Source organism: Tiliqua scincoides, chromosome 7, assembly GCF_035046505.1.
Source record: "Tiliqua scincoides isolate rTilSci1 chromosome 7, rTilSci1.hap2, whole genome shotgun sequence".
NCBI classification, from domain to species: Eukaryota; Metazoa; Chordata; class Lepidosauria; order Squamata; family Scincidae; genus Tiliqua; species Tiliqua scincoides.
Window position 1 is genome coordinate 10,920,615 of NC_089827.1, and position 16,201 is coordinate 10,936,815.

Below are 16,201 nucleotides of genomic sequence, written 5' to 3' on the forward strand. Positions count from 1 at the left end.
TCGTGAAACAAAATACATCAACAAGAGAGGAGATAATAGTCTTCCTCTTTTTGTCTCCAACCAAAAGAGATTTAGGGAGCTCTGGCAAAATGTTTTCTGTGGCAACGCTTCTGTGGATAGTGCAATGTGTACATTAGAATAGGAACACTGTGTATTGGGGAATAGGAATTCCTAGGCATGTTATTGTAAAATCTAAACTGCCTTATCCTATTAGTTTGATAGTTTTAAAGGGAGAGGTAGAAGATGCCTTATCAGTTGCACACCAGCATAAGCTGCCATGAACCTGCTTACCTGCTGAGCAGCCCAATCCTGCCCGCGCCGTGATACAGAGGTGCTAAAACAGCTGCAGCTTCAGCTTCAAGGTTGGGACTGCCTTTGGAAGGATGTTTAGGAGGGCATACTTTCTGCGTGCAGATCTGTTACCACTGCTCTTTGAGAGTGGGGACTTCCCAAGCGTCAGTGTCACTTCGGCCCAGCCCGGGTGGCCTGGAATTCCTCAGGAGCAGGGGCCTCCTCAGGGGTAGGGGCCTCCTCCGGAGCAAGACCTAAGCACTGTCAGAACTGGGGTCCCAGACAAGACACCGCCCTGGGAGTAGGACCTAGTGCCTCCTGGGAGCAGCCAGCAGTCACGTGGGCAGAAGGGGTGGGGCTGGCCCAGCCCAAGGCTGGCTTCATAAGGAGGCTGGACAGCCTAGAGAGAGGTGGCTCCTCTCCAGTTGGGAGCAGGGTCGAAGGGAAGGCCAGAGGGGGTAGCCACCCTGGCCTTATGCAGGCGATCCAGGCCCCGAAGGGAACTTTACTTACCTCGGCCCTGGAGAGAGGGGCCGGGGGCTGGGAACTTCTCGATCCTAGGCCTGCCCGGGCCCCGGGGGTGACAGCAGGAGAGGTGAGGTTGCAGAACAAAGGACCCGGTACTGACTACCTCCAGGGGAGGCCAGCTGATCGAGGGGCAAGCCTGGAGGTACTGGGGGCCCTCCTGAGGACAGCTAAGCTGACTCCAGACAACAGCACTGCAGCCCTTGGGTACCCATACCCCTGGCCGACAGGCACCAGCCAGAGAGCTCTGCCTGAAACCTCAAGGGAAGGAGCGGGGAACGAGCCTATCGTGCGCTGACGACACGAGTCTGTGTAAGGCAATGGGACCTGTGACATAACAGGCCCCATGAATGTCAAGAGTTTGACACGAGCAAACCGTCTGTGCAAAACAGCTGTGTCTGCCTCCCGTCCTTCTTTCTGCCGGCGACCAACTTGCCTCGGCAGGGTAAGCTCCCTGCACGCGGTCGCACTCCAAGGGGCGGGGTCTCTGCCCACCATGGACATTACAGTCAGTTCTCACCCCATTCCCATTGCAACCAGTCCTGTAACCCAAATGGCTAGTCTAGTGTTTCCCAAAGTGTACAAGCCCAAGCACGGTGGATCACTGGTTTAGCTCTAGAAAGGAGCCACTTCAGAAGCCCCAGTACTTAACCAAAGCCTCCTGAGGCCTCTCCTGGGCTGGCGATTCACTCTGTAGGCTTCAGAATGACCCTCAGAAGTCTTGGTAGGCCCATTTTGGAGGCTTCTGAGGGCCATTCGGTGGCTTGCAGTGGCCTGTAGAGTGAGTTGCTGAACTGGGAGGCCTCCAGCACCACCAGGAGCTTTGCGACCCACCACAGAAGACAAGGTGGATCACGGCGCTGCAAAGTTTGGCAAGTCACATGGTTATTTTATTGAGCTTGCAGAATGCACCAGTTTAGAACGTTCAAAACCAAGAAAGGCATTTTTCTCAGCAAATGCAGAGAGAGAGGTATTGGCAAGTATAGACAACTTAGCAAAGAAATAAAGAAAAGATAAAATAGAATTCAGACTTTCCTGCCAATCAGGTTTTGGGACGAGAACTGAGTGTCGCTTGCAGGTTTGGAGCCAGGACAAAGATGTTTCTGGATATTTATTGAGGTGGACCCTTAGATGGGTGATGCGTCAGGTGAGTCAGAAGCATATGGGATTGGAAGGTACCAGGTATGCGAGATAGCTGCTCAACCTTCCCATGTGAAAACCAGCACATGGTGGCTTACAAGGAGCACAGCAGCTTTAAAAATATTAAAGCTCAATATCAAAATGCAAAAACAGCCTGCAATCTACAGTTTGAGTTTTGCGGTTTCTTGGAATGTCACTAATTTAGCATACTCCCCCAATGACCTGGGGGCCAATTTTCATTTATAAATAGTGGTTGTATCAAAAATATGTTCCAGGAGGGATTTTTGCACCACAGAAGCATGCTTCAAGGGAAGCATTTTAAGAAACTGGGAACACTGAAGAGCTGTTCTCTGGTAACTCACTTTGATTCTGCAGGGGGTCTTTAGAGGGATGTTCTTTTCCCTCTTACACCCCAGAACCAGGGGATATCCACTAAAACTGTCAGGAGAGTAAGAACAAAGGATATATTTTTTTAGCCAGTGTGTAATTAATCTGTGAAACTCCTTGCTAAAGGATGTGATGATGGCCTCTGGCCTAGATGCCTTTAAAAGGGGTTGGACAGATTTATGGAAGAAAAAGCCATCACAGCCTTGATGGGTATTTGCAAATACCTGGTTTTAAAGGAGGCTATTTAGCAGATACCTGGTTTTAAAGGAGGCTAAAGAGCCAGCAGAGGGAGAATTTACTACTATAGCCAGTTTCCCAAGAAGCAGAGCTGCAGAACCTAGAAGAGTTTTTCAGAAATTTCCAACCACTGAGCTCCAAACTTCCATGGCAAACCTATGGACCTTTCAGGGCACACCAATGTGCAGCGATGCAACGGTTGAAAATTGCTGGTCTTCACTAAAGAGCCAGCAGAGGGAGAATTTACTACTATAGCCAGTTTCCCAAGAAGCAGAGCTGCAGAACCTAGAAGAGTTTTTCAGAAATTTCCAACCACTGAGCTCCAAACTTCCATGGCAAACCTATGGACCTTTCAGGGCACACCAATGTGCAGCGATGCAACGGTTGAAAATTGCTGGTCTTCACTGCCTGGGTTTGGGATGGGGATCTTTTCTCAGCCATAGCAATGCGAAAATGAACCTGGGACCCCTCCGCATGTCAAACATATAATATGATGCTCTAGCACAGGGGTGTCAAACATAAGGCCCGGGGGCCAGATGTGGCCCATGGAAGCTTTTAGTCTGGCCCTCAGGCTCTCAGCTGCTGAGCAGTGCCAAGGTGTTACTGTTGAAAGGGTAGCCCACATGAAAATTTGGCTCTGCCATATCTTAAAATATGATCACAGTTTGCATATTTTCTCTTCTGCCATTTGCAGCTAATGAGTTTCTAAGTGAGAAAAAGTTCTTGTTTTTGGTTGTGACCTGTTGAATGACATCACTTTCTGCCTAATGACATCACCTCTGGCCCTCAGCAGGCATCATGAATGCTATTCGGCCTGCTGTATGAAATGAGTTTGACACCTCTGCTCCAGCACTTTGCTGTGGTCTTCTCCTTCACTGTTTGTGAAAAAGTTCACGAGGTGGTTAATGCGTCTAAGAAAAATGATTTCCTGTACCACAGAGGCTCACAAACAGCCCGTGGGTGAGATGCTGTCCTGGAATGAATAAGGGTGATTACTCTCCCTGTGCTAGCATCTCTTTAGAAAAGTGCCTCTTTGCCTTTTAGCAAAGTTAGCAAGGGTCACTTCCATCCTTTTCAAGGAAGGAAGGAGAAAAAAATAAGGTAGGCAAGGCTTGATTCATTTGGGCAAGCCTTTTCCTGGCTATGTATTTATCTGGCCTGCCTGCAGATTTCTTAGCTGATACCCTAGGACGTGCCAAGGGAATATACTAGCATTGCAGCTGTTTCTCAACAGTTTCTCAAACTGCAGAGTTTCTCAAACTGGGGGTTGGGACCCACTAGGTGGGTCGCGAGCCACTTTCAGGTGGGTCTCCATTCATTTCAGTATTTTATTTTTAATATATTATAGTTGATGCTACCATGGTATGTGACTGTATCTAGGGAAACGTTCCAGCTCTGTACTTTTAACAGGCTATTATGCATATGCTTTTAACCGTGATAGTAAATGGGACTTACTCCTGGGTAAGTGTGGGTAGGATTGTTAAAAATTTACCTGCTTGATGATGTCACTTCCGGTCCTAACATCACTTCCGGTGGTCCTGACAGATTGTCATTCAAAAAAAAATGGGTCCCAGTGCTAAACATCTGAGAACCACTGGTATACAGAGTTTAAATACATTGTTTGTAGTGTAGATTTACTATTTCAGTATTTTATATGTTATGTACCATCATGGTTTCAAGGTGAGGACCATAACTCCTTATACCATGTACTGGTAAAATGCTGCATCCTGTATGCTTTAATTTTTCCTTTGATCATCGTGATACTGCTGTGTGTGTGTTCTAAAATTTGCAAAATCTTTTTTTTTTTTAATCAAAAGGTAGGCTTGATCCTGTTAAACAATATCTTCTTAACCCAGGTCATGTCTCTGAATAGGCCATTATGCATACTGTTACAAATGCACAAGTGGTTTTTCACATATGCCAGGTTGAGTAAGTCTCGCTTTATTTTTCAGTAGTAATCTGCTAATTATACCTCCCGTTTTCCTTCAGAGTCCACTGGCTTTGTATCTTGGTACCTTGTGGATTGCAGTTATGAAATCTCTGCTGGAGTATTAATCTTGCAGCAAGCAAAAAATAAAACCGCAATTCTTATACTGTCCCTGAAGTGCTTAGTTTTGGGGAGAACAGCCAATGCTGAAATCACTGCATTGTGAAATCTGGTCTTCCAAAGCATTACTAACTTAGAGAGAAGCAAATGTAGTGTAAGTGCAAATTTAGTGCATCCCTGGTGCAAGGGTTGGCACCAGGATGCAGGTCTCTTGTTATCTGGTGTGCTCCCTGGGGCATTTGGTGGGCCTCTGTGAGATACAGGAAGCTGGACTAGATGGGCCTATGGCCTGATCCAGTGGGGCTGTTCTTATGTTCTTAAACTACAATTCCCAGGAGGCCTTGCAGGTCTTCTTGTTATCTGGTGTGCTCCCTGGGGCATTTGGTGGGCCTCTGTGAGATACAGGAAGCTGGACTAGATGGGCCTATGGCCTGATCCAGCGGGGCGGTTCTTATGTTCTTATGTAAATGGCCATGTTTGGAGGAGTAATACTTTAGCAATGCATCTGCTCATAGCACTAACCAGGGAAAAATTATTCTGCGCACAAGTGCATGGCTTATAATGGTTATTAAAGCCTGCTCTAAATTGTTTGCTAAAGAAAAACTTATTTCATTTCAGCTGATGTCCATCACTGTGTTGGGAGTTTCTGCCTGGATGCGAGACTACTTGAATAATGTTCTCACTTTAACTGCCGAAACAAGGTAGGCTTAACCCGGGTGCCCTCTGTGCAGCTCTGCTTAAAGCTAGTTACTGTACTTCCCTGGTTTTGTACTCTTTGGAGGAGGGAAGTGCTGGTGAGTCAGAAGTGACTGACAGAATGGGGGAATGATCTGGGTGGTTTGCCAGGTACTGGCTACAAATATGGGAATATTGGGGGGAGGGGATGACAGGTGGAAGAATTGGGGGCTAGCAGTTGAGTCCTGGATGGAAGAACCATCTCACCTTTTGGTACACAAGTTGTCTGAATGTATAGAGTGGGGAGTAGGATTGTATCCATAACCCCTGTCCGAGAACACCCTGCATTTAGCAGAAGGGGCACATGCATCTTTCATGCCTTTCATTGTATGTGGGGCCAGTAAGCCCCAGTCTTCACTCCCTTTGACAAGCTCATTCAACAGGTGGGCCCTTTTTCTCCACCAGTTCAGAACCTGCAAGTTTCACTCACTGTGGGTTCTGAACCTGGATGTGACTGGAAGGTGCTTCCAATCATGACCAGGGCATCAGGTGGGGGCTGAGACCTGCGGATTCACTTATCCGTGGGATTTGGCATCCACAAGAGTTCCAGGAACGGAACCCATGTAGATGCCGAGGGCTGACTGTATTTATTAACAGTGAGAATCGGGGTTAAGAACATAAGAACAGCCCCGCTGGATCAGGCCATAGGCCCATCTAGTCCAGCTTCCTGTATCTCACAGTGGCCCATCAAATGCCCCAGGGAGCACGCAAGACAGCAAGAGACCTGCACCCTGGTGCCTTCCCTTGCATCTGGCATTCTGACACAACCCATTTCTAAAATCAGGAGGTTGCACATACGCATCATGGCTTGTAACCCGTAATGGATTTTTCCTCCAGAAATGTGTCCAATCCCCCTTTAAAGGCATCTAGGCAAGATGCCATCCCCACATCCTGTGGCAAGGAGTTCCACAGACCAACTACATGCTGAATAAAGAAATAGTGTTGTGGCCTGTTGGCAGACCACTTGGTCCATCAAGATTCAAAGGATGCGATTGCCTCATAATAGAACCTTCTGGATAAGCGAATGTATACAGCATTCTTTGATTAGAAAGCTGCTGTATTCTGAAGTGATGAGCGAGGTGAAATGGAGTTGCATGGTAATGTAGAGTCATCCCTGAAAAGTATTTAATTTGTCCTCTGTGATAACATTGATATGGAGTTTGAAAATAAAAACACAGCTGTGAAAAGCGTCAACTTGGGGTCATTAAAACACACTGTTTCTAATAACAGGCTTGAAGCATGTCTCCTTTAGTACTGGTGACATTAAGTGGATATATTAGTTTAGGTGTGAGTTTTTATTGATTCTTTTATTTTGAAGAACCCACTTAGTTTAGTTATGTTGTTACAGTCTCAGGTGAAGTTAGTGGTGCTTTAACAATGCTTTAAGAAATCAATCCTCACCCAGAGATGGTAGTGCAATTTAGTAATGTATAATTGAGGGGGTGTGTGTGTGTGTGTGTGTGTGTGAGAGAGAGAGAGAGAGAGAGAGAGAGAGGAGGACAAAGTTAACTGGAGGTTTCTGTAAATCAGTATCACTACCTGGGGAAACACCACAGTATACTTTTGAGGGAAGCATGACTCAGTTGAATCGGTCTGATCCTATGCCATTTTTGCTTTCAGGGTGGAGGAAGCTGTTATTTCTACCTATTTCCCAGTTGTTCATCCAGTCATGATTGCGGTCTGCTGCTTCCTTGTCATTGTTGGCATGCTGGGGTATTGTGGCACCGTAAAAAGAAACCTCTTACTTCTGGTGTGGGTAAGTTTTTTTTTTTTTTTGTCCATTGGTGTGTCATTTAGGCTGCAGTCCTAACCACACTTTGTTGAGAGTAAGCCCCATTGAACAAAATAGACCTTACTTCTAAGTAGACTTGGTTAGAATTGTGCCCTCAGTTAAGTTTTGATTGTAAAAGAGCTTTTGAAAGCATGTTAACAAACACTAGTTCAGCGTTTCTCAACATTTCTCCCCCCCCTCCCTGCCTTACCACTTTGCATTGGTTCACCAATGGGAAGGACTACCAGAAGTGACTGGCGATGATGTCATTGCTAGTTACTTCCTGGTTAGGAGTCTAGATGCAACACTACAAACACTCATAAGAGGTGCAGGGCAGACAGGAAGGCTTTTTTGAGCATGCAAAAAGTGCACACTGGAGCTGTACCCGCCAAGCTGAGCCGCCTACCCTTGCTTGGCACATTGCATTGCTGGTCTTTCGGCAGGGGGCAGAGGTCTGGGGGTCCTGCACATACCACCAGGCATCTCCTCAAATACCTTCAGTACCCTGCTTGAGAAACACTGCACTAGAAGATGAACACAAAGCCTTGGATTGAAGCCCAGCACACACACAAATACAAAACGTTGTGTGGGAGAAGCGTCCCTATGATATGCCTTACGTGAGCAGGGCTGATCAGGTCCAGCTTTCCCACCCACCTGTCTTCTTGCAAGATGCCTGGTGTTAGAGATGAAGAATGTTGTTCTGCTGTATGGTCAGGGGTGAACTTTTTTTGAGACATACACAATTATGCAGGGGATGGACAGAGTGGATAGAGAGATGCTCTTTACCCTCTCACACAACACCAGAACCAGGGGACATCCACTAAAATTTAGTGTTCGGAGAGTTAGAACAGACAAGAGAAAATATTTCTTTACTCAGCGTGTGGTTGGTCTGTGGAACTCCTTGCCACAGGATGTGGTGACGGCATCTGGCCTGGACGCCTTTAAAAGGGGATTGGACAAGTTTCTGGAGGAAAAATCCATTACAGGGTACAAGCCATGATGTGTATGTGCAACCTCTTGATTTTAGAAATGGAATATGTCAGAAGGCCAGATGCAAGGGAGGGCACCAGGATGAGGTCTCTTGTTATCTGGTGTGCTCCCTGGGGCATTTGGTGGGCCGCTGTGAGATACAGGAAGCTGGACTAGATGGGCCTATGGCCTGATCCAGTGGGGCTGTTCTTATGTTCTTATGAACTCGGGGGTTGGGCACGTCACCCACTGGCTGTGGGTCTGCTTCCATTAGAGGGCCTGCTTGGCTGATCCCTGAACCTGCCGGTACCGCCATTGTGGTAGCACAAGTCAGCTGAGGGTTTCATGCTGCTCTTCTGCCCATCTCCCTATCTACAAATGTGTCATTGTGACAGCTTCCCATTCACTAATGGAGAGAGCAATATGAGCTACTGCTGCCTCTACCCATCACCTGCCATAGATAAGCTTGAGGGGCTGGGGCTCAGCACCACATGTGGGGTGTGTGTGTGTGTCTAAGGCCAGGCTTTGCATTGGAGCCTGTAGCAAGCTGGCACAGGCACCACCTCCAGCTTTCATTCCTAAGTCCCATCTGGCTTTCCAGTCTGCTCTTCAGTTACTGTTCTGCGTGCGATAAGCCCCACAGAAACTTTGAAGTTTTTGCTGGTGGAATGTAGGCGAAGAGCTCTAGGAATGCCTAAGCTTGATTTAGTAGAAGAATGTAGGCTGCAGTTTACAAAGCTGTGAATCTGGTTTGGTCTTAAAGGCATTAATTGAACGAAAGCAACTTGACTTGGTGCATGAGAAAGAACATGTGGATTGCATTGTCTGGCATTTAAGGTACAATCCTAGGTGTATCCTGGGCCAACACAAGTCCTTTGCGCCAGCTTGGGAGTGTCGCAAATGTGCCATAAAGCGCGGAGGTGCACCAGATCCAGCCTCTGCGGCAGTGGCAAAGTCCGTGCCAGCCGCGTTCAGCAGGCTTGGAGGTCTGGGGGTGTGTGGGGAGGGCAGGGAGGAGGCGTTTGGGGGTGAGTGGCAGGCGGGCAGGCAGCAAGCGGAAGGCAGGGCCAGGACCCAGCAGTTATGCCAGATCCTAGCCCTGCTCCTGGGCAGCGTGGCATAGCTTCAGGCTGCTCCGTTCCGCTTGAATCTATGCCACCAATTTGGGTGGCGCAGATCCAAGTAGACCCTTGAGGCCACTGTGACTAACCCCAGGGTAAGGGGGAAAGTTTCCACTTGCCTTGGACCGAGCCTAAGCATGTTCCAGCACAAGTTAGGATTGCGCTGTCAGTATAATGTTTGCTGCCTTTTTACTGTAAGTGTTCTTAAATGAAAGAGGCCTGAAAAGCAGTTGGCACTTTGCTCGTTAACTGGGGGGTAATTGGGTAATGGGGGGGTAAATGGTAATTGGGGGGACTCTCCCCCCCTGTAAAACAAATGCATGGTGCCCCAAAAGGATCCTTAGGCATCTCCTAAGGCTAGTACTGCTAAAATATTTATTTTTTAATTGTTATTAATTAATAACAATTAAAAAAGTAAATATTTTTATTAACAATTTTTTTATTTAACAATTAATTGTTAAATTAATAAGTTAATTAAATTATTTTGAACATTTTAGTTCTATATCATTTTTTTTTTAAATCTCAGGCTAATGTTCTGTTTATCACATTTGAAAAAAAAATGCCTGCTCTTTTAAAATAATATCTTCAAATTACAATGATTTAAAACCGGAGCTTAATCCTTTCTTCCTCTGTTTATTTAAAATGCCAGAGGAACATAAGAATCAGTTACTGCTCTTTAACACAATCTGGAAGTAAACACATGTACTGTGTGTAGAGCCATCAAACTTCATTAAATCAAGCCTAGACATTCCTGAAGCTCTTAACCTACCATATTTCACTCTTGGGAGCCTGAGAACCAGCTCTTGCTGGTCCAACTGATAAGCAAAGAATAAATGATCTTTTCCTAAGTATGCCACACTTCTTGACTAATTGTTAAATAAGCAGTTGACTGTTGCATTGCAGCCATGTGCAGGCACTACTCAATAATTCATTCATCATAGTAATGGGGGGGAAGCAATGACTCAACAGAGCCAGCTTTTGTACAACCTGATGAAACTGAAAGATAAAGAAACAGGGTGTGAAATATTGAATTTTTCCAGTTCCTTCTTTTATTTGTCATTCCGAACCTCTTGAGTGCTGATGTGATTAAATACATATGAATTTGAATAAATTCTAAAACTAAACTAAACAGCCCAATCTTGAGCTGCCCGGGACGTGGGGCTGCAGCAGCGCCGAAAATGGCTGCTGCCGCGTCCAGCGCGCTCCAGGCAGCTGCCAGCGGCTCCTCTGGAGAAGGGGATTTTTGTTCCCTTCCCCCGAATAAAGCGAGTAGCCCCACAATGGGGCTACTCGATTTTCTGCCGACCCAAAGGTTGGCAGAGAATCAAGGGCCTCCATGTTGGGTGGTTGAGCCTGACGTGGAGGTTTTGAATTTGATGGAGCAAAGCTCCACCGGTCCCGCCACCCTCCCGCTCCGCTCCCTCCCCCTGGAACACCTCCTCCCCACCCTCCCTCTACCTCCTCCAGGCCCCAGAATGCCTCCTCTCCACCTCCCCCCATGCCTTCACTTACTTTACCACTGCTTGGCGGTCCGCACAACCACCGAGTGGCGCTGCTCCAGTGCCCGCCCGGCGGGAGCATCTTTGGGCCAGAGTGTGTGTAGGACAGCTGACCTGAGGGGGGATAGGGTAAAAGGATGGAAGTGATGAGGCAAGACCTCTCTGTATTTCAGCTTGTCTTCCCACTGACGAAACTTGTCACTGATTACATTGACGTGAGCCTCTATGAGAGCTCAGTATTGCACTGACAAGTAGGACTGGATCTAAGTTTTAGAATAAATACATTTTAATTAATTGCAAGATTGGGGTAGAATGAACCTAAACGTTTGGTTTTCTTCCTAAACCAAACGGAGTCAACGAAAGTTGGGAAAGCTGTGAACTTTCTTTCTCTGGCCATCAATGCCTGCATTTATTCACAAAAAGTGCTACCTTACAGTAAAATCTAACCCAAATGGAAGCTTTTGGTTTAGTGCAGGATGGAAGTCTAAACTGAGCTGACATGTTTAGCCTCTCTAATAGCATTGGAGCTCTGTTCCAAGAAGATAGTCATTTATCATCCGCCGCAGCTTCTCCTGGTCCCTTGACAGCAATCTAAATGGAAAGATTGAGACTGAGAGGACTTCCCTTTGGTTAAAACTAAGGTTGGGTGCCTCTGTATAGATTGGATGCATTGATTGCAGCAATCGGAGGTAAAACACTAGCGAGTCCAGTTAAGATGAAATATTTAATACAAGAGGAAGCCTTTTTGTACCTTGGAGTGAGAATGACCATCATTATCTACCTGGAATGGATTTCATCAGTACAACAGCACTTCTCAGAATCTTAGCAGCTGACACTTTAGATGAGATTAGGATTCAAAGCCTCTGGGTGCAGGCAATGTCTTGCCTCTCTTTTGTGGACTGGCTGGTACAAAATGGATCTGAGCAAACATTTCATTTTATTGAATCCTGCAGAGGGCTGAAGCTAGTCCACACCGTGGCAAGCTTATCTGCATCCTTTTCCTAGCCATTGACCTATATTTTGTGATGGTCAGATGTTTACTATAGTGCAGGGGTGCCCAAACCCCAGCCCTGGGGCCACTTGTGGCCCTCGAGGCCTCTCAATGTGGCCCTCAGGGAGCCCCCAGTCTCCAATGAGCCTCTGGCCCTCTGGAGATCTGTTGGAGCCCGGACTGGCCTGATGCATCTGCTCTCAGTGTGAGGGCGACTGTTTGACCTCTCACGTGAGCTGTGGGATGAGGGCTCCTTCCACTGCTTGTTGTTTCACATCTGTGATGCAGTAGCAGCAGCAAAGGAAAGGCCAGCCTTGCTTTGTGCAAGGTCTTTTATAGGCCTTGAACTATTGCAAGACCATTCATTCATTCATATAAGTTCATCTTTAATATATTCATTTATGTAAACTTATGTAAATTTATTCAAATATTAAATGTAAATTAATTATTTTCTTCCCCGGCCCCTGACGCAGTGTCAGAGAGACGATGTGGCCCTCCTGCCAAAAACTTTGGACACCCCTGCTATAGCGGTATCTGCTATAGTGATATATTTTGTGATGGTCAGATGTTTACTATAGTGGTATCTGCTGAGGATACATTCGGTGAATCCCCGCAAATATCGATATCTGTAGATACTGGGATCCGTGTTAAAAACGTTTTTAAAAGTTAAAAAATTCCTTACTTTAGTGTGGCAAACTGCACTGGATGCAGGACAATCTCTTGTGCTTCAGAAGCCACGTTTGGGTTGTTGCCAAAGCCCGTGACGCTCTCCCTTGGCCCTGGCATGCCTCAGAATGAATTGCGGAAATGTTTCCCAAATGCTGCTGCAATGCATTCTGACATGCGCTAGGGTCAAGTGAGGAGGTAGCGAGCCTCAGTGCAACCCAGAAGTGACTTCTGTGAGCACCAGAGACTGCCCTGCAGCTGGTGTAGATTATGATGCTAAGTTAAGGAAACTTTAAAAACTTTTTTTAACATTCTTACTTTTACCCTGCACATGCCCAATCTCATCTGATCTCGGAAGCTAAGCAGGGTCAGGCCTGGTTAGTACTTGGATGGGAGACCGCCTGGGAATACCGGCTGCTGTAGGCTTATACCATAGTCTTTCGAGACTGAAGGTTGCCAACCAGGTAACCCCCCTTTTTAAAAGTGTGTGATGTGACCCATAAGTGGCTTCTGGGAGCACCAGAAACTGTCCCCCACCATCAAATTCATGGATGGTTAGGGACCACTGTACTAACATCATAGTCTGCTGTGCTCCTGTCGTGAAGCTCAAAGCAGTCTATGTGGTGTTTCTTGGTGGTCACCCATCCAGTTACTGGCCAGTCCTATACTTGTTTAGCTCGAGAGAAGTGATGGGATTACATGCCCTGGGACTCAGGCATGATGGTTCAGTCTGTTTTCCATTCTCTGCTTTTTTCCTGTCTTTTCTAGCCTGCTTATCAATGGGATGAGGCTTACAGCAGTCCATGATCATGCCAGTGTCACTTTCAGCATAGTATATAGCTGCCCTTCCCAGTGGGGGGTTGCTCAGACCAAGGGCTTGGAACTTGCTCCTTGGTAGAATGTGTTTGAGTATGAACTTGTGCTTCTCAGGCATGCTGGTGTGCTCTCAGTCCTGCTGATGTACTGGATATGTTCGTGCTTAGTGTTAAGAGTTGCCTTCTCAAAGTGGTGCGCTGTACTGTCTCCTCCTATCGTGAGATCTATGAATGATGAAGCTTCCGGAAGGAAGAGGCAGCTTCACGTACAGCCTCTGAAATACATTCCTTTAAACAAAAGGGTGCATGTTGAAGTCTGTTTCTTCCCTTCCCCCAGGAAGAAAAGGAGCCCGCTGTGCAACCCCCTGGAGTGTTGGCCTATTTAAAACCTAGATGCACTTTTGAAGCTGCTGTGCCTGACTTTCTCCATCACCCATCTAATCTTAAAGAGCCGGTATCTTCTTAAACCAGAAGCTCACAAAGGCATTCAGGCAAACTCCCCAGAAACTACCACCTGATGGAACAGCAATACTTAATTGCCACCTGTGGCTAAATGCTAGCCTGGTTTGAGTGGTTATTGAGCTAGCAGGCAAATCATCGGCATTTAGCTTTGTGCATTCCGATGGCTGAGTGGTTGAAGACAGCGCTTCTAAAGAAGCCATGCAGTGAGTGTGTAATGTCCAGTACTAGCTGGGGATCACACCGCTGTAAACCAGCAGTTTACAGTTCTGTTTCTCAAAAACCAGCATTAAAAATAAAAGCGATAGCACTCGGTCAGTAATGCCATTCTCCCTTTGCAGGTGTGATACGGCTTTCTTTTGTAGTGCCCATTTCTGCTTAATTGGACACTCCAATGTTGTCTCTAATAGAATTGCACGGTTAGTAATTCCAGTAAGAGACCATTTAAGAAAGGAGCGCAGGATGAAAGATGCTATTGGCTTCACTGGAGTTCAGTCCCACAGGCCTCAAGGAATTGTTAATTCAGTGCAAATTTTGTTTAACTCAGTGCAATTAAACAATTCAGTGCAAATTTTGGCAGAGATGTCTTCTCAAGACTGGCTCATTGCAGGAAAACCAGTTTCCTGTTTAGTTTACACACTATGTATAAATTCCAGTTCTTAAGTACAGGACAGTCCTCTGTATCCATGAACCCCTTCCGTTCTCAGAACTCCTGTGGATACTGAAATCCGCAGATGATTGACAGCCCAATCCTATCCACACTTTCCTGGCAGTAAGCCCCATTGACTCTAATGGAACTTCCTTCTGAGTAGACATGAATAGGATTGGGCTGTGAATCCACAGATTTTGGGCCCCCAAACCCTACTGGAGGTGCACTTCAGCTGCATCTGGTGGACATTTATTGAGCTGGGTTTGCCTCTGCAACCCTGAGAAGGTCTTCTGAGACCCCCGGAAGGCCAAAAAACTGTGACTTCTGGTTTTTGGCTGAAAATTGGTCTTTCCTGGCCTTCTGAAGGCCTCAGAAGGTCCTCCAGACATGGGTGCAGCACCTGTCACCTCTGAAGGGTGCAGATTGAACCCACCCATGGATGATTGAATCTGTGGATTCTGAATCTGTGGGTAATGTGGCTGCCTGCATTTAGTTTTGTATGAGGTGGCTGCAGAGGTTTGGTTGTAATAAAAAACTTGCCAGTTCTATGCTTTTAAATTTATTTATTTATTTAATGTATTTTTATCCCACCTTCCCCCTCCAATCAGAAAATCAACAGTATTACTGCATTTTCTCTGAGCTGCCACATCTGAAATGACTTCTGTTTCACAGCTTTAGGGGCCTTCTCATCAAGCCATTGCAGGCTCTTAAGAATCTCTTGCTCTAAAACAAAATGAACATCTTCCAATTCTTTTCTTCCATATAACTTACATTTTCCTAAAATTTCTCTAGGCACTTAGGAGGCCTCTTAAGGCTACAGTCCTATATTCACTTTCCTGGGAGTAAGCCCCACTGCATATAGTGGGACTGTCTTCTGAGTAGACCTGTGTAGAATTGCACTGTGAGTGTTCAGTTTTAACCTATGCCAAAGACCTAACCATCAAAGGGGAAACCAAGGGATATCTTTTATATCTAAATCATGAATCAGGACTGCTTCTTAGCCTGCGTAGGAAAGGGTTGCAGCCCTCCCATCATTTTTTTCTTTCACTTTATAATCCTAGCAGCAGTGCCAAAGTTAATAAGCTAATTCACTCACATTTTGAAAAGTCTTGGTTATTCCTATCCAAGGGGAGGGCAGCACAATGAGAGTTTATTGCAAATGGTTGTGCTTTTCCTGCGCACTAATGCCTCCTGGTAGACCCTTGTGAATTTTTGTGACATTAAAGTTTGTACAGTTATAAGTTCCTTAATGCTCTTTCCTTTAGTACTGAGTCCTTGCAGTGCTCTCTGTTTCCATGTGATTGACAGCCACTCTGATGAATGAGAGAAGTGCATTCTGGACCAGTCAGCACCCATTTACTCCCTGTTAGGTTGACGATTTCCCCAATAGCACTGTTTCACACAGTGCTCAGCTTCCAGGACACATGTACCCTGCACACTGCTTGCTATTGTTTGCACTTGCTATTCAAGGTATTGCTGTATTTGGAAAAATAATTGCTGGTAAGTTCGGTGCTGGGGCAGCTGGGTGGGGGGGGATGGAGAAGGGGTGAAACAGGGAGGGGAGTGAGTAGATTGGGCCTGGCAGGGAGGCGGAATCAGCAGTGGTGGTGCACTCTGTACCTTATCCCTATTCCCAGGCCTGATCCACCTGCGTGGATCAACGCAGACTTGTGCCAGTGATAGACACAGGTCCAAGTTGACCCATAGTGGCTGCTGGGACTTACCCTGGGGCAAGGAGGCAAATGTCCCCTTATCCTGAAGAGACTTCCAGCAGTCAAAATTCCCCTACGGGATACAGTGTAGCCTGCATTGTCACGCAGGGATATAGGGTGCAATCATAACTGACTTTCCAGCACTGGCATAGCTGTGCCAGTGGGGCATGTGCTGCATCTTGCAGTT

General features: G+C 46.4%; 1 protein-coding gene and 1 pseudogene across 3 annotated transcripts in view; both read left to right on the plus strand.

Moving 5' to 3' along the window:
• TSPAN12 (tetraspanin 12) overlaps positions 1-16,201 on the plus strand; it is an 84,253-nt gene that overhangs the window by 25,305 nt on the left and 42,747 nt on the right. Inside the window, exons 3-4 of one of the 3 annotated variants that reach the window (XM_066633769.1) lie at positions 5,246-5,328; positions 6,983-7,118. In XM_066633769.1, the coding sequence (XP_066489866.1) occupies positions 5,246-5,328; positions 6,983-7,118 (219 nt within the window). The remainder of the gene's footprint in view (positions 1-5,245; positions 5,329-6,982; positions 7,119-16,201) is intronic. The other 2 variants (XM_066633771.1, XM_066633770.1) reach the window with 2 other exon arrangements.
• LOC136658189 (5S ribosomal RNA) lies at positions 12,684-12,805 on the plus strand (annotated as a pseudogene).